General features: G+C 44.9%; 1 protein-coding gene across 2 annotated transcripts in view; it reads right to left on the reverse strand.

Annotated features, from left to right (window-relative positions):
• ROCK1 (Rho associated coiled-coil containing protein kinase 1) overlaps positions 1-21,683 on the reverse strand; it is a 321,787-nt gene extending 300,104 nt beyond the window's left edge. For both annotated transcript variants that reach the window (XR_014225300.1, XM_082258424.1), the window contains exon 1: positions 21,143-21,683. Coding sequence is in view for 1 of the 2 variants with exons in the window: in XM_082258424.1 (XP_082114550.1) it covers positions 21,143-21,235 (93 nt within the window). In the remaining variant the exon portion in view is untranslated. The remainder of the gene's footprint in view (positions 1-21,142) is intronic.
• Between the last annotated feature and the right edge of the window lie 4,973 nt (positions 21,684-26,656).

Raw genomic sequence — 26,656 nt, forward strand, 5'->3', positions numbered from 1 at the left:
GTATTTGATCACCTGTGCGATTTTTTGATTATACGCTATAAACAAAAAAAGAGCATCAATTTTGCAAAAACAACAATATTCTTCACATTTTTTTTATATGAAATTCCCCAAAAAAAAATGTAAAAAATCAAAATTTTTTTAACATTTCCAGCCAATTTGTTTTATGCTAATACATATGTTTGGTAAAAAAAAAAAAAAAAAAAAAAAAAAAAAAAAAAAAAAAAATCGCAAAAAGCCTATTTTGATTGGTTTGCACAAAAGTTATCACGTTTACTAACAAAAGGGAAATATTTTTTTTTTTTTTTTTAAACGTGTAATGGTGGCGATCTGCGATTTTTTTGTGGTACTGCGACATTGCGCGGACAGATCGGACCCTTGACTGACATTTGACACTTTTGGGGTTACCAGTGACATTACTACAGTTATCAGTGCTATAAATATCCACTGTTACTGTAAAATTACACTGGCAGTGAAGGGGTTAACTTTATTTTGAGAGGGAGGGGTTATGCGTGTCCCTAGGGGCGTGATTCTAACTGATTGGCTGTGGCTTGAGGTGTAGGAACAGTGATCAACAGTCCTACATAGTAGAACCATATGATCACCATTCCTACACAGGGGAGAATGACAGGCGGCTCGTTTACAGTAGCCGCCTGCCTTTCTCCCTCTCCACCCGACGATCGCGAGTGACGCGCGGGGGGGGGGGCTCTGTGACCGCGTGGGAGCGCACCTCGGGCGGCGCGCGCTCGCTCCCTAGACCCTCACAGGCTAGCGACGTAGTACTACGTCGCTTTGCCTGTGAGGGGCTGACCGCCGCAGTAAATAGTCGTGCGGCGTCGGGCAAGTGGTTAAATCTTCTAGTACATCTTACACTCCCCTCCCTCCAGACTGATAATGCTGCTGCCCATTCATCCAGAGTGGTGGCACTCTACAAGAGGTGTAATACTTGGCCAGATCACCAGATGAAAACAGGAGGGGAAAAAAGCCTAAAGGAAAAAAAAAAAAAAAAAAAAGGGGAAGAAAGACGGAAGAAATAGAAAAAAAAAAATTGATGCAGCCATTATGCCCAATGATTGGTAAAGCTGCAATAGATTACATTTTTGATTTTGACATTATTACTACTTTAATTTCCCTCATTCCCCCTAAAAGTTGCTTACCTGGACAAATACTTACCTTCTCCTTTAATCCAGAGACCTTCAGCGTGCAGCCATGCCTGGCACCACACAAGCCATCTTACTCTTGATGCATGCTACAGCCCCCTTCATTCCTGTGGTAAGCCATACTCTGCTGGAGGCTTCCATGAATAAAGCTTATGCATAGGAATGAAGGAGGCCATTACATTTGTGCACATTGAGAGGAAAAAGGGAGTGGGGACGCTTCTGTTGCAAAAGCTGTGAGGTGCAAGACATAGCAACACAGTAAAGATGAATGGATGAGGAACAAGGTAAGTAGATGTCAAGGTTTGCTAGGACAAGGAATGAAATCACAGGTACAGCTGTCCTATCAAACTGAAATATATTTATAGTACTTAAATTTGACTTGAAATCAGCCTCTTGCACTCAGAAGGGGTTAGGGTGGGAACCATGCAGCTATGATGCCTGAACTGTATGTAAACCCCAACAATGAATTTCTCTTATTCGCTCCTTTTTTGAAGCATTTTGTTCCATTTGTTTGAAGAGTGCAAAAAAAAAAAAAAAAAATCTATTAGGATTGTATAAATTCATTGCAGTCCTGTATCCTCGCCGCAAAACGCGGGACGCTCTTGGGATTCCCGTTACCTTCAATGACATCCCCAATCGCAGAACGATTTTTGCCATGATTGTCAGCCTACAAAACCCAGTAATATCACGCAAACAGAATCGTGGGACGTCTGTCGCCCAAAAGAAGTTCCATTTTGCGGCAATTTGGAATTGTGGGCAGAATTGCATTGATTACGCCAGCCACCCGGAACGCAATGGTGTGAACCAAGCCTCAAGCATTCACACAGCCCTCACAAATAATAGCTGTAATGGGTCTTGTTTGCAATGATCGCCAGCTCCATAGGGCTCTTTCACACGGTCGTTCCGATCAGATCCGCCTGTCAGTTTTTTTAGGCGGATCTGATCGGATGCCCATTCAGCCCTATGGAGCAGCGGATGTCAGCGGTGACATGTCCGCTGAGATCCGCTGCTATCCGCATCCGATCCTGTCTGTGAAATCCGGATGGATGGAAACCCTATTTTCCATACGTCCTGGGGAATCGGATCGGATGAGAGTGGACAGGCAGTCCGCTCTCATCCGATCACCCATAGAGAGCAGCGGGGGCTCTGACACCTCCCTCTCCATACTGCAAGCAGAGACGGAGCGGTCATCCGCCGGCTCAGCGGGGATCGATCCCCGCTGAGCAGCACGGATCCGCCTAAGGAGGCGGACCGTGTGAAAGAGCCCATATAGTGGCCACTAGGGCTGAAACAACTAATCGATTAATCGACAACTAATCAATTATGAAAATAGTTGTCAACTATTTTCGTAATCGATCAGTCAGACGATTAGTTGTCCTGCATACAGAATGCATTTTTTGTTTACATATCAGAAAATACAGTGCAACGCACATACAGCACAGTACACCGTCTTTACATGTCAGTAGATGGCAGAGAACTTCTGAATGTGTGAGGAGCAATGCCTCATGGGAAATGTAGTCCTGGGCAAGAGAAGGAACCAAGTGAATTTAAAGTCAGAGTTTTTTTTTTACCTTGCTTACAATCACTTTAAGGGCTCTGTGCAGGGAAGATGAGCATCTGAACCCAGAGAAGGTGGGGGCTGATAGACCAGAGGTGATATAAGGCATTACAATTACATTTAGCCCCCGTTCACACTGGGGCGACCTGTCAGGCGACCTGGTCGCCTTCCATAGAGAAGCTGCGGACCCATTCTAATAGGAGCGACAAGTCGCTCCGACTTAGAAAAAGGGTCCGGAGCTTCTTTGGGGCGACCTGGAGCGACCTGCATAGACTTCAATGTTATGAAGTCCGTGCCGGCCGCTCCGAGGTCGCGGTGCGAGCAGCGCGCCGTGACCTGTGAGGTCGCCCTGGGAAGTAGCGTCGCCCCAGTGTGAACGGGGCCTTTGAGTAAAAGTTTACTAATATTGTGCATTATATTTAAAATTATTATATCCATGAAAAAAAAAAGTCTCAGCTGTTAGTACTACTTTAATATATAAATGTATTTATCCACCCTTTATATAGCTTCATGTCTGCATATCCGACTTCCGGGCATATTTTTTATATACATACACATTATACAAGATATAAATACTTTCACTGTTTCACAGTAGAAATTATAATTATATTACAGTAGTGATTTATCTGCTGTTTTTTTGCTATAAAGGGCTATTTTTTTTTTTAACCCCATCATGACAGGTGATAAAAAAAAGCATGCTGCTGCTACTAAAGGTCTTTATTGTATTTGTGGACAAAAATATTTGCATCTATATTTATACAAAAATGATTTGTATATTTGTTGAGGCTGCATTCACATGTCAGCGTTTGGATCGCGGGCAGAATCGCTGCGGTTCCGCCCGCGATCCGGAGATTATTGCAAATCGCGGGACGCCTAGCGTTGCCCGTTGATTTGCAATAGCCCCCCAAACGCCGAGCGATGTTGCCGCGATTTCCGCCTGCCGAATCGCGGCAATATCGCGCAAACAAAATCGCGGGACGCAATACGCTCCAAAGAAGTACAAGAGCTCGGTTCTGCCCGCGATCCATACGCTCACATGTGAACGGAGCCTGAATGGACAAGTGTTTGAAAATTACACTTGCCTTTAACATTCAATTTTAAAATGAATATAACTCCTGAGCAAAAACCACATACACTATTTGAAGATTTGTTTGATCGAGAAGTTTTCCATTTAAGTCCTTCGAATGTTCCTGTCACTGTGGTTGACAACGAACACCAAATGGACCCCACTAATGGTTGTAAAATCGGATGAATGTTTTTAAAAATGTAGTTTGTGTATGGCCAGCATAAGTGACAGTAGGCACAGGGAGCTTGTATCAAGTATAAGGGAGTCTATCATGAATATTCTATACCAATCCGGTCTGAAAATTTGCAAAAAAGTGTGTTTTAGGTCTTTTCAAATTTTAAAAAATGTTGGTCTCTGAGTCTATGTACCACATTTAAACCTCCAATAATACATTTATCTGTCTCAGAGTATAGCTGGATATTTAGATTTACCACTGCATATAGATATTCAAGAATATTAGCTAAATTATACACCAACCTTTTTTTTTTTTATGAGGTTTTTATCCGATTAGTCGATCGAAACAATAAATCGGCCAACTAATCGATTATGAAAATAATTATTAGTAGCAGCCCTAGTGGCCACAATGTGGCTTTTTCCTGAAATACCCCAATCAGGAATGTACTGCATTATATCCACTAGAGGGAGCAGACAAATCACAGAAAGATATACATATTACACGCATTGCAGCCATTTTATCTTTTGGACTAGACTCCCTTTATGTGATTGAGATCTTAGAATAAAAGACAGTGGGAGGAATGACAACGCACAATCCACAAAAAAATTGGAGGCAGCGAGTGCATTTCTAGCAAATAAACATTAATTTTTCTCTAATTGCAGGAAACTTATAGCACAGAGAAATGTGTATGTATTTTTGTGCATTTGGCTCTTTGCCTGGAATTTAGCTATAATTGTGTCTATTCTGAGAAGCTCACAATCCAAGCTATATGAAAACACAGTCAGTAGCAAGCCAGCAAAACTTGCCATAGAAATAGCGCCATAATGGCTTGTTTGGAGCAGCTGCTTAACCCCTTGCTGCCCGCCACAATGTACTGCGGGCAAACTGCTGCTGTAGGCAAAGCGAAGTACCCATACGTCACTGTATACTTCCGGGTTTGTACACAGCGGGAGCCTGTCAGCAAGTCCCAGCCAATGATTGATGGCCAGGACATGCTGATCCGCTGTATGCAATCACAGCCCAGAGCTCTTGTGTTGGTAAACAACACAGGGCTCTGTAGGAAGGGGACTGTTTCTCATCCCTGCAAAGCAGGTGATAGGAAACAGAGATCAGTTAGTAAAAGCAGCGCACTTTAAACATATTACACATAGCTAGGCACATATTTAACCCCTTGACCACCCTAGATGTTAACCCTTTCCCAGCCAATGTCATCGGTACAGTGTATAGCATTATCACTGATCACTATATTAATGTCACTGGCGATGTCAGTGGCAGTTAGTTCCTCCTAGTGCCAGTGTCAGATTGATCGCCGCAGTATCAGTTCCTTTATAAATCTTGTTCACCACCAGTAGTAAAAAAAACAGAAATTACAGTATATATACACACACACCATAGTTTGTAGGCGCTTTAATTTTCACGCAAACCAAACACACTTCTTGGGATTTTTTTTTTTTTTTTTTTTTAAATCAAAGACATGGAGCAGAATACATTTTGGCCTAAATTATTGAATAAGTTTTAGGTTTTTTTATTGGATATATTTAAAGCAGAAAGTAAAAAATATTTGTGTTTTTTTTCACATTTTGCGATCACTTTTCATTTAAAAATGGAAAAAATAAATAAATCCAGTGATGATCAAATATCACCAAAAGAAATCTCTGTTTTTGTAATAATAATATATATATATATATATATAATGTGTTTGAGTACAGCATTGCACGACCACGTAATAGCCAGTTAGTTAAAGTAGAGCAGCACTGAATAGCAAAAAAATGGCCTGGTCATGAAGGGGGTTAAATATTTCAGAGATGAAGTGGTAAACTGAAAAGGTTTATTTTAGGAGACTATTATTGTTTTGAAATGCCGCTTCCCCGATTTCTCATCTAAAGCGGGTCATACATGGATTGAAATTCATCCAGTTCAGCTGGGAAAGGCCGAATGTTGATCCATGTATGGGCAGGCCGATTGTACAGAAGTGGATCTACCAACAGTACAACCAGCCTGTCGGGTCTTTCCTGATATTTGCCGCTGGCTATAGAAAGTAGCACTGATCAGTGTATTCTGAGGGCAGGAAAAATCTCCCCACTGTTAGAAAACAATAAATAACTCTGCCGGAGAGATTTGTGTGTGTGGATGGGAAAAAAAAAAGCACATGAATGGGCTGCCTAAGCAAGGTCAGTGCAGGGATGGCCACCAACTGCCACCTGGGAAGCCCATGTCAAACATCCCAATGCAGAGACCTGTGGCTTGTCTGAAGATGCGCAAGATCTCTTGCAATGCAGAAATGCAGTAGATCTTTACCAGATATATAGCATAATTAGACATGCCAGTGGTCACTGCCAGGTCACTTATACCTTGCAGAGACCAAAGACCCACAACAGTCATGTCTGCATGCATGGAATCTCCTCAAACCGGAACTTCAAGAAGAAAAACCGCAGCGCAAAAAGAACTTGGCCTGCAAGGAAGACAACGGTAGGTTAATGGACTAGTAAATATATATTTTTTTTAAATATCATATTGAGACAATGACTAATTTATGTATTTTAAATGCAGTATGGTAAAGTTCCTTTTTAAAAAGAATAACTCCACTTTTGTTAAGAAAAAAAAAAAAAAAGCAATCCCCTCTGGAAGATCAACGCACTTTGCAGGGGTTTTAACAAACTAAAGAATATTCCTACCTTTTGTTGCTCTAAAATGAACAGCTTTTTGTTTTTATCATGAAGTCCTTTGCAGACTAAGACCCCGTTCACACTGGGGCGATCCGACTTGCCGGGGCGACCTCACAGGTGGCAGTGCGCAGCTCGCACCGCGACCTCGGAGCGGCCGGCACGGACTTCATATCATTGAAGTCAATGCAGGTCGCTCCAGGTCGCCCCAAAGAAGCTTCGGACCCTTTTTCTAAGTTGGAGCGACTTGTGTCGCTCCTATTAGAACGTGTCCAAAGCTTCTCTATGGCAGGTGACCTACGGCGACCTGTCAGGTGACCAGGTCGCCTGACAGGTCGCCCCAGTGTGAACGGGGTCTGAAGCCTCGTTTACATGGGGTGTTTCAATCTGTGCCCCATGCAGGGCAATATTTGGCAACACAGGGATGCACAGGTGTGTTTATCACCGTGCCAGCAACTGCGCCCTATGGGACACCCGGGCAAGTGCATGGTTTCAAACACACCCTTAGGCTCCTTTCACACAGTGTGTCCATCAAACGGACTCCGCTTTTCTCAGCGGGGGATCGAGCCGCCGATCCCCCGCTGAGCAGGAGAATGACAGCTGTTCTCCGCGCTGTGTGCAGAGAACAGCTGTCACCGCCCCATAGATCTCTATGGGGGAATCGGATGGGAACGGACCGTCAGTCCGTTCTTATCCGATCCCATCCGATCCGCTGGACGGATGGAAAATAGGGTTTCCATCCGTCCAGATTTTACGGATCGGATCGGGTGTCAGCAGACATGTCTCCGCTGACATCTGATGCCCCATAGAGATGCATGGAGGGACTGTTCAGATCCGCCAAAAAAAACGGACAGGCGGATCTGAACGGTCCGCCTGTGTTAAAGAGCCCTAACAGCTATGAGAATGCTGGCAGGTATAATTGGCCCTTACATGAGGCAAGGATGTGAATGAGGCCTTATGAATGTGAGAGAGACATTTATAATGATTAGCTCATAATATACAGTATTGTGCAGGCGTTTTGAGGTTGACAAGTGACCAATGGAAAAAAATAAAAATGCCTGTAATCTGCCCAAAAAGAAGCTCATGTACTTTTTTGAGCTTTGGGCGTTTTGCTTAAAATGTCAAAACGCTCAGATATGAACAGGGGCCGCTGAAAGAAGTAGGATTTGTCTTGTTGGGCGTTTGAGCTGATCCTAGAGCAGAAAAACGCTTACATGTGACCTTAACCTAAAACACACCATTCAGCCTCTTTCACATGTGTATTCCAATACCCTGTAGCACATATGGAAGCTCTGGAGTGTACAATGTAACGCTGCATGCTAAAGGTCGAGGATGAAGCAACACAAAAAACGTTTACTAAGTAACTGAGGCATCGGTACAAACCTGCATTATGAAAAGCTCAGCAAATTTCTAACCACCTTCTCCTTCAATGAAGAAGTATGACATACTGATGAGGTAAGATGGCCTGACAGCTGACTCTTCCTGTTTCAGCATCAGACAAAGTAACACAAATGAACCGCACAGCCCCTGAGAATATACAGTGCAGATCATTCAATGTCACACAGGCACAGAAACTTACTGTAGGAAGAACTTCAAAGGGCTCAGAGACTAACAAAGCTCGCTCTTACAAAACATTGTGAATAAACTCCAGTGATGCATTTATTAGAAGGTAGGGCTTTTCATTATTCTCACTGTACTGGTACTTATGTGAACACAGTGCAGTGCTTTTCCTGACAAGTAGCTTCTTGGAGTGTCAGCAATTACAGAGAAGGAAGACCACTGAAACCGGTCATCTATTGGCTGTACAGACTAAAGCCAAAAACATCATATATTGTAGCTTACAACTCATTTTGGGTGGTAGCATTAGCATTCTTTTCCAGTCTAAGTTACAACTGAAACTACAGAAAAAAAAACCTGTTGATCCTGCCAGAAACCCGGTACCCTTTGTAGGAAAACTGAAATCTCAAACAATGTTATCAGCTCCTCCATGTTGTTTTAGGGGCATTCCACTTTAGGCAAGCCAAGCAAGGTTCAAATCTCAGGTGGTTCCTGAAAAAACTGTTCCCAACTGTGTATGGGCAGGCTTGGAGGTACCAAGTTAATTGGTCCATTAACTTGGGGACAACCAACATGCCGGGTTTTACCAGCAATTATCTCTAGCGGCTGCTATAGCTGCTAGCAATAATCACTGTCTTATGCCGGCAGGGACAGCTTCCCCTGCCAGGAGAAGACAATGGCCCAACAGGGACAGCTCCCCCTGCCAGGAGAAGACAATGGCCCGGCAGGGACAGCTTCCCCAGCCAGGAGAAGACAATGGCCCGGCAGGGACAGCTTCCCCTGCCAGGAGAAGACAATGGCCCAACAGGGACAGCTTCCCCTGCCAGGAGAAGACAATGGGCCAACAGGGACAGCTTCCCCTGCCAGGAGAAGACAATGGCCCAACAGGGACAGCTTTCCCTGCCAGGAGAAGACAATGGCCCAACAGGGACAGCTTCCCCTGCCAGGAGAAGACAATGGCCCGGCAGGAGGGATTCCCACATCAACACTGTTTTGATGGGGGAATCGAGCCAATTTCTTTCCTGCAACCTTTAGTTGCAGAAAAGAAGTTTGCTCCGTGCACAGCCTGCCTTAACGGAAGGTATAAATGTTTGACGTGCAAGCTCGCCCTCCCCAACTCTCTAACCCAATTAGGGCTGAACGATAGTCGATGTGATATCGACTATCGTTCTGCAGGCACGGGCGATATTCATATCGCCGAAGCCACGATATTTCAGGCATTAGGCAGGGCGGGGAGGAGGAGGGCTCCCAGTGATTGTATCCGTCCCACACTTCCCTCCCAGCTCTGCCTCTAGTATCCAGCGACCATTACTCCGCCCTGCTCCGCCCATTGTCTCTCCTGGCTGCATCGGGGACGGGATCAGGCTGTAATGTTTTTCAATGGAGAGACAATGGGCGGAGTAATGGTCGGCTGTTGACTAAGAGGGAGAGCTGGGAGGGCTGGAGTACGGGGCAGATTGCATGGCGGCGGAGAGGCTACGTGCAGCAGGAGAGGGGGGAGAGACGTCTGGAGCAATGCCGGAGGAGCACCGCGGGACAAAGGCAGGCTGCTACCGACACTCTGGCTCCGACACAAGGCTCGGGCGGGAGAACTACGTGTGTGGTGGATCCCCTGGCAGAAAGCTGAGCTCTGCTAACTGATCCCTCCTCCGGAGACTGTCTGGAGAAATATCGCGATATATATCGTTAAAAACGAAATATCGCAATATACTTTTTTCCCCAATATCGTGCAGCCCTAAACCCAATCTAAAGCTGCCCTTACACCCCTAGATTCATACTGAGGCCTTCTGAAGTTATACGATTCTTCCATCCATGCTAACCAGCACAGAAGGATGAATTTCCCACTGCAGCTTTTTTATTTCTTAGCCGGCACCAGCGGCAGACAGTATTACTAAAACAGTGCCCTTATCTGATTGCATGAAGGCCTTGCTGAGCCAACAATTTTCCTACCAGCTCTAGTGCCAATAGGGCCACCAAAACATCAAAATCTGCCTGGTTTATGAGAAACCATCCAAAATTCACTCAAACGGTCAGCTTTACCTACAACTGCCACCCCATCCCACACCAATGGGTTTTTGGTTAAACAAACTTATGCTCAGGGAAATATGAATATTGCCCGCTAACACCCTTCAGAAAGGTTCAGAAGTACTGCCTCCAATAAATCAGTGTGACACCCAAACAAATTAACTTTTCAGGAGAGGTCAAAATTGACCGGTCTCCATATTTTGCTTAGTACAAGCTTCATTTAACTCTTTGCTTGTAGATGTAGACTGTAAGTGTACTTGATCATTCTCCTAAACACAATGATAAAGCTGGTTATCCATTGTGCATTCAGATACAGCATACTTTCCATGTTACCTAAGTGTCAGAATTATTGCAAATAGCCAACTGTCTCTTCTGCCAGTTCTAAACCTGTTCAGGCAATCCTACTTAGAAATAACAATTATCCTCACAGGCTTATAGTGAAATACTTGCCTATTTTTCTCTAAGAGGACAATATTTAATCTCCAAGCGATTGGCAGGAATACCATTGAATTGTTATACTGCAAAAAACCGCCAATGTGTAAATAGCAACAAGTCAAGCTAGCAGCATTGTTCCCAGCACAAACCCCATGCCAAGTCAAGTGGCTGCCTCCATTATAGCTTACTTATCGCTAAGTACATGTCAAACTCCCATCCCATGTCACTGCTGTCACCTTCTGGCTTATCTTTGCCCTGCCATTGCCAGTGGCCCCATAACTATAAACATACGCAGGATAGATAAGACTGAAGCAGCAATTCAAAACAAAACCAGGTAAGGAAAAAAAAAAAAAAAAAAGTCAAGGATTTAAAGTGACTATAGGTTCACTCACCAATCAGAAACACCAGGAGAACAATCCTTATTTTCATAAAAGTTATTTTCAGCTGAATACAATGAGATTTGTAAAAAAAGGGACTACTATAGAAGGAAATATTATATTTGGATAACACCTGTAAAAATAGTACCAACCTATCACAATTGATGGTTAGGACAGGCCATATAACACTGCTTTTAATCGTTATGGTTACAACCTTTTATCTCAAAAAAAAAAATAAGTGTATTCTGCAACTAGTCTTTATTTTGTCACGTATTTGAAGTCTATATGAAATATCAGCATACAGGCGGACTACCCGAGTTATAAACATCCGACTTACAAACGACTCCTACTTACAAACGGAGGGGAACAACAGGAAGTGAGGAGAAATCTCCCCCTAGGAAGGGAAATTCACTCCTGTAAGAGTTCTCATGGGAAGCTTTATCACCAATCCTTGTTTCCACAACAACCCAAAATTTTCAAAATCCAGTTGTCATAGGAACAGAAAGTGAGGTGAAATCTTCTGAACAGGGGTACAGACAGCAAAACAATGGTACAGGGGTGTTAACCCTTCCCTATGCTATCCACCAAAAATAAATGTATTCTTTTGGCTGGAGCTAAACTTAAAGAAATTTACCTGTTCCGACTTACAAACCTACAGATCCTATCTGGTTTGTAACCCGGGGACCGTCTGTACTCTGTCCACAACGATACAATGCTGTTGGGAGATTTCAAAGCAATACTACCTCCATCACCTTCTTAGGCTACATTCACACTGGTGATTAAGGCCAATCAGCGTCAGTTTCTGCTGCAGCTCTCAGCAGGTAAGTGCATCAACCGACCCCCGTTCACACCTAAGCAACGCCACCACGTCTTTCACGCGTTTTTGATGTGGCACTATTTTGAATGGGCCTCCCTCCACTTCAAAAACATGCTAAAGAAGCTCATGTACCAGATTTTAGCACAGAGCCAGGTGTGCTTTTTTAACCTGCGTTTTGCTGCAATTTTCACAGGTTTTGTTTCACGACAATCCCAGTAAAAACGCACCATTTGGGGTGCCCGTAAGAATGAATAGCACCCAAACACGAATCATGGCCAGAATTGCAGAAATTTTGCTGACAATCCAAAGTCACCAAGTGTGAAAAAAAAAAAAAAAAAAAGTGAATGGGCCTTTAAAATTGACCCTTACTCAAAACTAAAAAAAGGCCAATAAAACTTGTACCTGCAAAGAAAAAAGCATTTACTTGCCATAGAATACCACTCTGATCCCAAGGCTGCACATAAAGTTATTCATCATTTTTTTTTATTTAGCCTGCAGTTCGAAATAAAACGAATAGATATCCCCCATCCACACTTCCACTTGGAAGGAGAAATTTCCTGCTGCTTAGATTGTATCCTGACAGCCAGAGCTGACAGCTGTCAGAATACTCGAACTGCATCTGATTGGATGCAGCCACTATTTGCAGATACCTTTCCACATAGCACCTTAGGTTTGTTTTTTTTAATCAAATTATATCAAGCAGGAAAATCCCAACATGGCCACCCATTTATCAAAATTTCATAAGTGGACAAATGTTTTGAGCAGTACATGGCCAGCTCAATAAACTAAAAGGCAAATGTTTTAATAGTAAGGGAGAGCTATAGCTCCCATCATTCACCTGTATTCTGTTGGGGGGGGGGGGGGTTTCCCCTTAATTTTCTTACACAAAGTCAAAACAGAAAGTGAGGGAATCCCTGAATGTCACCAGAACAAGCTTCCTCATTGGAAGACTTCCCCTTTATTACTGTTCAAGTTATCACTTTCATTCTCTGTGATAAGAGTACACAAGACAAGGAGGATAGATACAGATAGCAATAAAATTCTACCCACTGTAAAGCATTGAACCAGCAGATCACTGATGCCATGCAGGGCTCCTGCAGACTTCCAAGTGCATCTGCTTGCTTATACCTGATAGGAGCAAAATGATACACCCTGACAGGAAGAACCAATGAACTACCAAAGCGCCATGATAGTTCATTGAAAACTACAAGCCAATTCACAAAACGCTTTGAGGTCTGGTTCACATTAGTGCGATCACAGAGATCGCATGTAATTCAGATCATGGTGAATGGCCAATCACAGCAGCCATTTGCCACGCGATCGGAACATCAAATGAGAGATGATCTCAAACGTAAACATATGAGATCATCTCTCATTGCCAGCTCTCCTTCCTCACACAGAGACTGCGTGTGAGGAGGAGGAGAGCCGATCAGCGGTTAGGGGACACAGAGAAATGTAATCAGGGCACTGATCACCAGTGCCCGGATTACACAAGAGGGAAATAAAATGCCATAACTGCCCACCATCAGTGCCCGCCATCAGTGCCCATTGTGCTGCCAGTCAGTGCCCATCAGTGCCTGCTCATCTAGGCACTGACTAGCCGCACTATGGGCACTGATGGTGCTGCCCATCAGTGCCACCCGTCAGTGTCCAGCAGTGCCACCCCTCAGCGCCCAGCAGTGCCACCCCTCAGCGCCCAGCAGTGCGGCATATTAGTACCTCCTCATCAGTGCCCATAAGTGCCACCTCATCAGTGCAGCCTCATCAGCGCACATCAGTGAAGGAGAAAAATGTATTTATTTTCAAAATTTACTCACAGAAAATAACAACTTTTTTTTTCAAAATGTTCTGTCTTTTTTCTTTTTTTTTGTAAGAAATAAAAAACCCAGAGGTGATTAAATACCACCAAAAGAAAGCTCTATTTGTGTGAAAAAAAATGATAAAAATGTCATATGGGTACAGTGTAGCATGACCGCGCAATTGTCATTCAAAGCGTGAGAGCGCTGAAAGCTGAAAATTGGCCTGGGCAGGAAGGGGGTGAAAGTGCCCGGTAGGCAAGTGGTTACAGTAGACACACTAAAAATCAGTGAGCTGGTGGGTTCCTTATTGCTGTGCTAGCTCTCTTCTGTATTGAACGAAGTGCACCTGCATATTCACAACCTACATTAGAATGTACAGCTCAGGGTACATTCTTGGCACGGGAACAAATTACTCCCGTATGCATGCATGAGAGTAACATTCCCCGGCTAGCCAATCAACATAGTTTAAGAACCCACATCTGGAAGAAGCCAAGTAGAAGATGTCCATGTTGGCAGGGACCTCGCAGGTGTTGCACTGTTAAAATGGTTGCAAGTGGGGATGAGCTAGGGCATGCTCGGATCCTAGTTTGAACTCCACCTAAGTAACATTATCAGAAAGCAGTCACTGTATTGGACCAATCAAATAGCCAAGAAATGTCCAGCCTCACAGCTGTATGTAAACATGCCCCTTGTACATTTTCGGCTGCAGAGCAGGGAACACCCTGGCCACAGATGATTAGACCAGTCAGGTAAGCTTCCTGGCAGGCTTGGAGTAAGATCTGTACACACCTCAGCTCATTCATAGTGCTGAGTAAAAGTATTCCCTCTCTATATGGACCATACATCATACTGCAACAAGGCCCCATTCACACCTGAGCAATGTGAAACACTTTCTCAGGAACGCTCCTGATCAAGTGTGAAACTGGTCCAACTACTAGAATCTAGATTTAGTACAGCAGAACAACATGAGCCCAGAAAACATAGAATAGGAGACCCACTATCACTATGCAGATGGAGGCCATTCTTATTCTTCCAAGTATAGCTAAAGGGAAAACTTTATTTGTAGTCCTATAGAGCGGTGAGGGGTTAGAACATCTAACAGGTTCTTATTGCTGTCTGTGTCCCTGTAATGGTAGCCACACACAGAACAATTTTATACACGTTCGTATTGACAAAATAGATTTCCTGAATTCTGAACAGAAATACAATTAGACAGATCATTTGATGCGCATACGCCTAAGTCCACTTTCACATTTGGAGTCCGTCGGCGGCGGATGGCAGCTCTGTCTCCACGCTGTGTGCGGAGACAGATCTGTCAGGTCCCCGCTGTTCTCTATGGGGGGGGGGGGGGGGGGGTCGGATGGCAACAGACCGCCTGTCCGTCCTCATCCGATCCACCAGACGGATTTAAAATAGGGTTTCCATCAGTCCGGATTTGACGGAAAGGATCGGATGTCAGCGGACATGTCTCCGCTGAAATCCGATGCCCCATAGAGATGCATGGGGCATCCGTTCAGATCCGCCTGAAAAACTGACAGGCAGATCTGAATGGTCCACAAGTGTGGAAGGGACCTTAAGGATAAGTTCATCTTATAAAAAAAAAAAAAAAAAAAAAATGTGTATTTAACACACACACACAGTATCTCACAAAAGGGAGTACACCCCTCAAATTTTTGGAAATATTTTATTATATCTTTTGATGTGGCAACACTGAAGAAATAACACTTTGCTACAATGTAAGGTAGTGAGTGTACAGCTTGTATAACAGTGTACATTTGCTGTTCCCTCAAAATAACTCAATGCAGCCATTAATATCTAAATCACTGGCAACAAAAGTGAGTACACCCCTAAGTGAAAATGTCTAAATTGGGCCCAAAGTGTCAATATTTTGTGTGGCCACCATTATTTCCCAGCACTGCCTTAACCCTCTAAGGCATGGAGTTCACCAGAGCTTCACAGGTTGCCACTGGAGTCTTCTTCCACGTCTCCATGAGGACATCACGGAGCTGGTGGACGTTAGAGACCTTGCGCTCCTCCACCTTACATTTGAGGAGGCCCCACTTTGATGCAGTGTGCGGCGTATGGTCTGAGCACTGGCAGGCTGACAGCCCACCCCTTCAACCTCTGCAGCAATGCTGGCAGAACTCATACATCTATTTCCCAAAGACAACCTCTGGATATGATGCTGAGCATGTGCATTCCACTTCTTCGGTCGACCATGGCGAGGCCTGTTCTGATTGGAACCTGTCCTGTTAAACCACTGTATGGTCTTGACCAACGTGCTGCAGTTCAGTTTTAGGGAGTCTTCTTATAGCCTAGGCCACCTTTATGTAGAGCAACAATTATTTTTTTCAGATCCTCAGAGATTTCTTTGCCATGAGGTGCCATGTTGAACTCCCAGTGACCAGTATGAGAGAGTGAGAGCGAAAACACCAAATTTAACACACCTGCTCCCCATTCACACCTGAAACCTTGTAACACTAACGAGTCACATGACACCAGGGAGGGAAAATGGCTAATTGGGCCCAATTTGGACATTTTCACTTAGGGGTGTACTCATTTTTGTTGCCAGTAGTTTAGACATTAATGGCTGTGTGTTGAGTTATTTTAAGGGGACAGCAAATTTACACTGTTATACAAGCTGTACACTCACTACTTTACATTGTAGCAAAGTGTCATTTCTTCAGTGTTGTCACATGAAAAGATAAAATAAAACATTTACAAAAATATGAGGGGTGTACTCACTTTTGTGAGAGAAAAAAAAATGTATTTATTTATATAATATATATACACATATACACAGTAATTTTTTGTTTTTTACTTGGAGCCTAGAAAGCATTGCACCCACGATCCTCAGATTGCAGGAGCCATGCAGGACTCCTGCAGACTGTCAATGTATATATATATATATATATATATATATATATATATATATATATATATATATATATATATATATATATATATATATATATATATATCTCAATGTATCTGTCTGCTCAAATCTCATTTATCATAGGTATTGCGGCCAGGCAGATACAATGGATTAAAAGTGCTTAACAGCGCCCAGGCAGTTCACTGCGAACTACAAGCCGACAGTCCCAAAGGTTGTGGGAACTTGTAGTTTTCCCACTTACAGAACTCTGTGAATGGATGACAAGGCCGAGTTGACGATGCCCCGCACTGCCACGTTTTCTTTAGATTGTGACAGCAAGTGGGTGGAGAAGACCCGTTACCTGTCATAAGGATAATGACATAACATGTTACACCCTTAATATGTATGTAACATGTTAGAAAAAAGGTGAACGTATCCCTTAACAATCATATCAAATTATCTACATTCCTATCATTGGATTTTCCATCCAGGCAGATTAGAAAAAAATTGATGTTTTGTTCAATAACCCAGAGTTTCAATGATATTACCAGATTCCTCAAATCGCTCGATCATACCCTTATGTATACATAATGGCCATACCCTTATGGCCACCATCAGGGAGATCTATTCTATTTGTCCCATTTACTATTATCATCATGCAAGAATACTGTATTTTCTGGCGTATAAGACTACTTTTGAACCTCAAAAAAATCCCCCAAAAATGGGGGGTCGTCTTATACGCCGAGTATAATATCTCCAAGGTAACCTAAGTATAAGTATTACCGGTAGATGAAAATTAGAGGGGGGAGGGGTCGTCTTATACGCCCAGTCGTCTTATACGCCGGAAAATACGGTAATCCAAAGTTTGGATTGTCAACAGAACAGGAATAGAAGGCAGTTTTTCCAATGGAGACACTAGTTCTGGTGACAAAAAGGGATTCCCTCTCACATCCTTTTGTGGTTATGAAACCAGAAGTGACAGGAAATCTCCCCAATGGCACAAAAAAGGCAATAAACCCGACAGGAGACATAACCCTCCCTTGATCTATAACAGGGGTATTGAATTAAAATTTACAAAGGTGCAGTCAGTAATATATTCTTCCAGCAGAGGTCCGAATCGCATGTTAGTGCGATGGCCGCCCTGTATCCTCACGAGTCACAACCAATCACCTGCTTGTTAACTTGGATAGCCCCCGCCCTCTGTCTATAGCTGTCCTGCCTCCAGCTGTTGGCTCTGTGAGACTGGCAGTGGTGATGATGGCTGTGGGCGGAACGATTCTAAAGGGTGGGACTGCAGGGGTCCGGATGAAACATTAACTGGGTCCGGATGCAGACCCCGGTCCGCCATTTAGTGATGCCTGATCTATAACATGCCATCTGATTTTACAATTTTCTTTCCATCTATGAAGTGAAATGGCCTGTTTGCACTGATATAAATTGAATGGGTTGTTTACGTGTATCCTTCGACTACACAATTTTGAAAAACCTGAAGAAGATTTTACTGAGAATGTAACGGATATGGCAAGAAGATCGTACAATCAGATTGTACGATCAGCTGTCAAGAGATTGTGGTAAAAGTGGTAGTAAAGCCTGTATTTAAACTTGTAGCTGCAGGTAATCTTACCTGTAGGTACAATGAATATCCCCTAAACATGCACCGTTTAGGTGATATATACATTGGCAGTAGTAGATGACCCCCTGTGCATGCGCAGTGACGATCAACATCCAGGGCATACAGTATGCTGTGCAATGCTGAGCGCTGTGCTGCAGCTCCCATGCAGGAGTGATGTCATCTAGGACCCGGCCATTCAAACAGCCAGACCCTGCAAACCCTGGAAAGGAAGCGAAAGTGAAGATGGAAGCGCCAGGAGAGCAGTGACAGCACTGCACCGGGGCCTCCGTTTGCAGGCAAGTGTCATAACATGTTAGTATGTGGTACATACTAGAACATTATGTGGAAAACCTGCAGGGGACCCATTTATTGCTTTTTTTTCCCCCTACCACTTTAAAGCTGATCATACAATCAGATTGTACAATCTCCTTAAAAGTGGAAGTAAAACCTCCTATTGTTTTCAGCCAAGGAAGCTGCTATCTTGGCCTCAGTTTATTCTACAACCCCCATGATGCTGCACGCCTAATCGGTTAGGACACCAGCCATTGGATGGTTTGACAGTTTGGTTGAGAGCACAACCAATGGGAGTGTTCCATTTCCGGCACATGCCAAAAATCTGTTTTTTGAAACAGATAAATGGATGGGTTTAATTTTGCTTTAAAGCTGGCCATGCAATCTCCCAAAGCCTTACACTATACAATCTGATTCTACATTCTTACTTTAGATTTTTCCAAAACTATAGGATGACAGATCTAATAAACCTATTGAGTTTATACCAATGTTGGCAGACCTTTGCACTACATAGTTGATTGTAGATGTAAAGAAGATTGCACAGATAGTATGACATATGGCTTATTTTAGGGCTCATGCAAAGTGGGACCAGTACCAAGCGATGTCATCACCCAACCCGTTATTTCAACTGTGGGCATCCGGCTGTGACAGCCTGAAGCTTTATAACCGGGTGCGCACTGAGCATTTGTGAGTCGTGCTGAGCCTGATCACTGGTCCAGCAATCTTCTGAGACCTGTAATATGTCCCAGAAGACTACAGAAAGAGAGAACTTCCGCTTAGATCACCTAGGTGAACCGAGCAAATGTGAGAGCATGTACCTGTCAAAACTAGGTTCCCGCCCCCCCCCCCCCACCCCCAAAAAAAAAAAAAATTAAATGGCAAATGTGTAAAGGGGTGAGGCTAGCGCTTAAGAGGCATTACATCCAAACGTGGAACTTCCGCTTTAAGGCCTCCTCCCCGACTCCTGTATGTGAAATGGAGCTTTTGGGGAGAAATAGGGGAATTTGGGGAGAAATAGGGGAAGCAGATACCAGATTTTGACAGATACCTGCTCCCACTTGTGTTAGGTGATCGGAAATTGAAATTCTCCTTCCTGTAGTCTTCAGGGACACATGACAGGTCCTTGAAGACTTCGGGGCCAGTCAGAGTGCTAGCGCATGCGCAGTGGGCACCGTCCTGGGAAGCTACAAACCATCACAGCCAGATGCCCATAGCAGAGATGCTGGTGCCGCCAAGGGAGGACACGGGAAGAAAGTGGCTGAGGTGACTGCACCGCTGGATCGTGGAACAGATGAGTTGCTGTTTATTTAGTTCACACATATGTGATGTCAGACATCGCAAGTGACTTGCAGCGCACTGCTCTGCAAATCACATGCGATGTCTGTGCATTGCGAATTCAGCCAGATTGTAGGGCTGAATTGGCATCGCATTCGGACCAAAGTCGCACAGGACCCTTTTTGGTCCACACCAGAATCAGATCGCATTGGTGTTCACACCTATGTGATCCAATTCACGTCCGAATTGACAGTTCGCACTACGATAAGTGAACTGATCTGGGGGTGTCGTTAACTTTGTATTGACACCCCCAGTGATTCGCATACGGCAGTGTGACCTACCTGCGAGTCGAGTGCAATGCGGGAACCCGCAGTGGGTTCTCAGGGTTCCCGCATCACATAAGCGTGAACCGGCATTAAAAGTCACCAGCTACGCTTTTTGTAGCTGCTGACTTTTAATAAACAACAAATGTCTGGAAATCTGCTTTAGTCCCAGTTCACATTTCTGCGATGCGGGAACGCTGCGAATATGCAGCGTGTTCCAGCATGGCATCCGCACCCCTGGCAGTTCACACTGCCATATGAGATACGCTGGGGGTGTCAATTAGCAGTTAATGACACCCCCAGATCAGATCGCATATCTCAGTGCAATCTGACAGTTCGCACATGAATCGGATCGCACTAGTGTGACCCACCATGCGATCCGATTATGCTGCGGACCAAAAAAAGGGTCCTGTGCATGTTGGGTGCGATCGCAGTGCGAATTCAGCCATACAGATTTGCACCGCACAGAGATCGCATGTCATTTTAGGAGCAGTGCGCACCGAGTCACTTGCGATCTCTGTGATTGCACTAATGTGAACCGGCACTCAAAGTGGAACTTCCCCTTTTAGGTGGAGCTCTGCTTTAAAGAGATTACATAGAAACATAGAATGTGTCAGCAGATAAGAACCATTTGGCCCAATATATCTGAATCCTATGAATAGTCCCTGGCCCGATCTTATATGAAGGATAGCTTTGAAGGATAGATTGTACAACCAGATTGAATAGCAAGCCTGAGATGTGGTTCCCAGCAGACTGCTGTGTTCCTTGCACATTTTCCAAACGCACTGGGTGTGTGATCTGCTACGGGTGTCAAAAGATTCCCAACGACATCCCAAAAGCCTTGCGTTTACCAGCACCGGATCACATGGAACCCCAGCAGCAAGCAATCTGGTTGCAGTGCGTTTTGAAAAGTAGTGCATGTGCTATATTGGTGCGATCCAATGCAATGTCATCCTATGGGGCAGATAATGACATCACACTGAATGGCACTCCATGTCCCTGTGTGATTGCACTGATTGTATAGTCTATGGCCAGCTTCAGTTTGAATAGACAATCACATTGTAGGACTAGATTGTATAGTGTATGGCCTGCCTTGTACTGCCAGTGATGGGGTTGGTGTGCTTACAGGACACTCACCAGCAGGCAGTCGGTGTTGACCTCAGACTTGGGGTCCCGTAACATGACGTCGATCTTGGCGTAGCGAGAGTCGAAGCTCTCCCCGGTAGACATGATGATGATGGTGGTGACCCCGGATACAAGAATCGGCTCCTCCTGTCCCCCTCCTCCTCCTCACAGCGGACGGTTCAGGTGTGCGGCGGAGCTCCGGCTCCCCTCACCGCTTGTATAGCGATGTATTGGGCCCCGGCATCCTCCCCATGGGCCCCCGGACACATAGACACACACAGGGCCCGTCCCTCCACTCCCAGCCCCCGGGGTGATGATGGCGGCGCTCCGGATGACAGGTCCTCCTCCACCTCACAGCTCAGCGCCGGGCCGCCCCGTCATGTCTCCTCCACACACACAGCGCTCTCCTTCCTTCCTCCTCCTCCTCCTCCCGGGCTCACACACGGCGGCGACGGACAGACAGACTGACGGCTCAGGCTCCTCCTGCCTCCTCACCAACCCTCAACAAACATGTCCGCCTTCCTGTTCAAACACTGTGCGGGACGGTACAGAGGGCCGGGTATACTGCGCATGCGCAGGGAGAGGCGGGAGCAGGCCGGGTGAAGAGGACCTGTGTACAACACTGAGGGGGCGGAGCAGGCTCTATGGTGACAGGTGACAACGTGTACCCCCAGCACCATCAGCTACATTGTCATTGGGACGCCTGCCAGTGCCTTCAAACGCACATGAACTTTAATGCCATCTTAGTCTCATGCTGACCATGCACTATACGAATAATCCGCCGAAATGCGCTCATTTGGACCGTTCGTTCGTTTTTCACCCACTTAAGGACTGGCAATGCTGTGGCACTCTGCAATGATTGAGGGCAATGCTGTGGCACTCTGCAATCATTGGGGGCAATGCTGTGGTCACTGTGCATTGAAAGGGGGGCACGCTGGTCACTGTGCATTGAAAGGGGGGCACGCTGGTCACTGTGCATTGAAAGCGGGGCACGCTGGTCACTGTGCATTGAAAGCGGGGCACGCTGGTCACTGTGCATTGAAAGGGGGGCACGCTGGTCACTGTGCATTGAAAGCGGGGCACGCTGGTCACTGTGCATTGAAAGCGGGGCACGCTGGTCACTGTGCATTGAAAGCGGGGCACGCTGGTCACTGTGCATTGAAAGGGGGGCACGCTGGTCACTGTGCATTGAAAGCGGGGCACGCTGGTCACTGTGCATTGAAAGGGGGCACGCTGGTCATTCTGCTGGGAAAGTCGGAACTGGTTACTAAAATTTTTGAATCCCACCACTGACTGGAAGGTTTTACCCCCCTAATGACCAGGCTAATTTTTTTGCATTATTTTAACTGACAATTGCCCGGTCTTGAAACGCTGTACCCAAAAAAAATTGATACCCCCCTCCACAAATACAGCTTTCTTTTGGTAGTATTTGATCACCTCTGCGATTTTCATTTTTTGCGCTATAAACAGTAAAAAAGCAACAATTCTGAACAAAAAAAAAAAAAATATTAGGGATGCACTGAAATGAAAATTTTGGGCCGAAAATGCAGGATGCCCTTGGCCGAAAACCGAAACCGAAAATGACCTTTTCCCCCCAAATAATTTTAAAATAGATAGAAGAGGGGCATACACCAAAAACAGGCAGAGACGTACACCTGTCGCTTCCACCCTGTCACAGTATATGTAGTCGCTGCCACCCTGTCACAGTATATGTAGTCGCTGCCACCCTGTCACAGTATATGTACTGTGATGGGTTGGCAAGTGGTAATTTAATTACCAATGGTATTTGTATTATGCAGCATTAGGGGGTTAATGTATTGTCACTGATGCATTAGTGACCGACCAGTGGCAGTTAATTAACCCCTTTGTGCTGCATTAGGGCAACCAGTATCAGTGTTAATTAACACTGGTTGCAGTGATACTGGTTGCACTAATGCAGCACAAAGGGGTTAATTAACTGCCACTGGTTGGTCACTAATGCATCAGTGACCAGCAGTGACAATATCTTAACCCCCTGCCTCAGCGTCCCTCTCGTCAGTACACCCTCCCCCCCCCCCCCCCCCAGCCTCAACGTCCTCTCCTACTCACTGTGCTCCTCCGGTGTCCTTCATTCAAAAGACGCGCCTCTGGCCGGCGGCCCGCCTTCCGGTGATGTCACTACTACGATCTGTCCATGAATGAACTCACACACCGGGCGGAAGGGCGGGCGAGCGGCCGCTAATAGCTGTAAGTATGTGAGAGCTTCACTTCCCTGTCAGCGGACGATGTGCATGAATGAACTGAACTGACACACCGGGCGGGGGGGGAGCGGCCGCTAATAACTATAACTATGTAAGCCTTCACTTCCCTGTCAGAGGAGATACCCGCCTGATAGGGAAGTGAAGCTCTCACATAGTTATAGTTATTAGCGGCCGCTCCGCCCTCCCGCCCGGTGTGTCAGTTCAGTTCATTCATGCACATCGTCCGCTGACAGGGAAGTTAAGGCTCACATAGTTACAGTTATTAGCGGCCGCTCCCTCCCGCCCGGTGTGTCAGTTCAGTTCATTCTTGCACATCGTCCGCTGACAGGGAAGTGAAGGCTCACATAGTTACAGCTATTAGCGGCCGCTCGCCCGTCCTCCCGCCCGGTCTGTTAGTTCATTCATGAACAGATCGTAGTAGTAGTAGGGACATCATTGAGAGGCGGGCGGCCGGCCAGAGGCGGGACTTTTCAAACCTGCGATGCGCCCTCCTCCTTCCTCGTGGGCGGCCATTAATTTCGGCATTTTTAACCCATTTTCGGCCGAAATGGGATAGGCCGAAATTTCGGTGCATTACTAAAAAATATTATTTTTTTAATTTCTGCTATAAAACATTCCCATCATTTCAGGCCACTATGTATTCTGCTACATATTTTAAGTAAATCCCATTAATTATATATTGATTGGTTTGCGCAAAAGTTATCAGGTCTACAAACTAGGGGATAGATTTATGTCATTTTTTTTTACTAGTAATGGCGGCAATTTGCAGCAGGACTGCGACATTGCGACGCACAGATCGGACACCTAACTGACACTTTTGAGGGAACCAGTGATACTAATACAGTAATCAGTGCTAAAAATATGCACTGTTGCCGTACTAATGACACTGGCAGAGAAGGGGTTAACACCAGGGACGGTCAAATGGTTAAGTGTGCTCCTAGGGAGTGCTTTCTAACTGTGTTGGAGATGGACTCTATAGATCAACACAGAGACCTGTGTTCCTAAACATCACTGACAGAACGGTGGTCTGCTATGTTTACATCGGCAGGCCGCTGTTCTTTCTCAATGGGGAGCGTTTGCGGGTGGTCGGTGGCCTGCTGATTGGCTCCCCCTCTCCAATCGCACATATGCGCACCTCTGCCATTGCGCGCCCCCACTGTCTATTACACGAAGCGACATGCAGGTACGTCATTTCGCGTAATAGAGCGGACCTGCCGCTGTAAAACTATGGCGGTTGGTCGGCAAGTGATTAATGGGCATGAATTGGTAATCAGTTGTGACCTTTTTGAGGAAAAAAGGAAGGACGAGTATGGAAATTTTCTCCCGAACAAACGATAATTTAAGGTTAATGTGCTTTTCTTCCAAACTGTTTGCACTAGGTATATGTGAAAAACCAAACAAAAAATGGATTATTTATGTCCATTGAATGATTTATCAGTCATTAAATGATGGCACTATAGTTTGCTCTCACAGCCGAGTGTTCATTTTTCGAAAATTATTTTGAACAATTTTTCCTATAGTGTATGGCCAGCATTATTCCATAGGGTTCAATATTGAGTTGGCCCAACCTTTGCAGCTATAACAGCTTCAACTCTTCTGGGAAGGCTGTCCACAAGGTTTAGGAGTGTGTCTATGGGAATATTTCACCATTCTTCCAGAAGTGCATTTGTGAAGGTCAGGCACTGATGTTGGACGAGAAGGCCTGGCTCGCAGTGTGCACTCTAATTCATCCCAAAGGTGTTCTGTCAGGTTAAGATCAGGACTCTGCAGGCCAGTCAAGTTCCTCCACCCCAAACTCACTCATCCATGTTTTTATGGACCTTCCTTTGTGCTTTTTTTTTTTTTTTTTTTTTAGCAGAGCCCCTATAGAATAAAATGATAGGTGTTGAAATTTTTTATGTCACACAGTATTTGCGCAGCAGTTTTTCAAACGCAATTTTTTTTAAAAAAAATACACTTTAGTGAATTTTATTGCACACAAAAACAATATAATACCTATTTTTTGATGTTACGCCGAGTAAATAGATACCTAACATGTCATGCTTTAAAACTGCGTCGGCCTGTAGAATGGCGGCAAATTACGGTGCTTAAAAATCTCCATAGGTGAGGCTTTAGACGGTTTTACAGGTTACCAGTTTAGAGATACACAGGAGGTCTGTAATTATTGCTCTCACTCTGATGTTAGTGACAATACCTCATATGTGGTACAATCATCCTTTACATATGCCTGCAGGAGTAACATACTATATCCGCATAAGCACGGGGGGGGGGGGGGGGCGCTTGAAATGTTTTTTTATTATTATTATTTATTTTATACAAAACTTTTTTTTTTACACTTTTTTTGTTATGTATTTACCTAGCTTTCTGGCACTGTGCATGTGAGATAATAACAAGAGGACAGAGGCTTGTCTGTCACTAGGATTCATATTAACCACTTGCCGATCGCTGCAAGTAGATATACTGCGGTGGTCAGCCCCTCACAGGCAAAGTGACGTATATATACGTCACTAGCCTGTGAGGCTCTGGGGAGCGAGCGTGCGCCGCCGGCGGCGCGCTCCCGCGCGGTCACGGACCCCCCGCGCGTGTGACCGGCAGACCCGATGTCCGCCGGTCACTCGACGATCATCGGGGGAGAGGGAGAAAGGCAGGCGGCTAGTGTAAACAAGCCGCCTGTCATTCTCCCCTGTGTAGAAACAATGATCATACGGTTCTACTATGTAGGACCGTTGATCATTGTTCCTACAGCTCAAGCCACAGCCAATCACAGTTAGAATCACGCCCCTAGGGACACACACAGCCCCTCCCTCTCAACTAAAGTTTACCCCTTCACTGCCAGTGTAATTTTACAGTAACAGTACATATGTATAGCACTGATTACTGTAGAAATGTCACTGGTAACCCCAAAAATGTCAGTCAAGGGTCAGATCTGTCCGCCGCAATGTCGCAGTACCGCAAAAAAAATCGCAGATCGCCGCCATTACGCGTTAAAAAAAAAACAACAAAAATCTTTCCCTTTGTTAGTAAACGCGATAACTTTTGCGCAAACCAATCAAAATACGCTTTTTGCGATTTTTTTTTTTACCAAACATATGTAGCATAAAACAAATTGGCCGAAAATGTTAAAAAATTTAGATTTTTACATTTTTTTTGCGAAAATTCATATAAAAAAATGTGAAAAAATATTGTTATTTTTGCAAAATTGACGCTGTTTTTTTGTTTATAGCGCATGATCAAAAAATCGCACAGGTGATCAAATACCACCAAAAGAAAGCTCTGTTTGTGGGAA

The sequence above is a fragment of the Pelophylax lessonae genome (genome assembly GCF_965119305.1).
Source record: "Pelophylax lessonae genome assembly, chromosome: 5".
Classification (NCBI taxonomy): domain Eukaryota; kingdom Metazoa; phylum Chordata; class Amphibia; order Anura; family Ranidae; genus Pelophylax; species Pelophylax lessonae.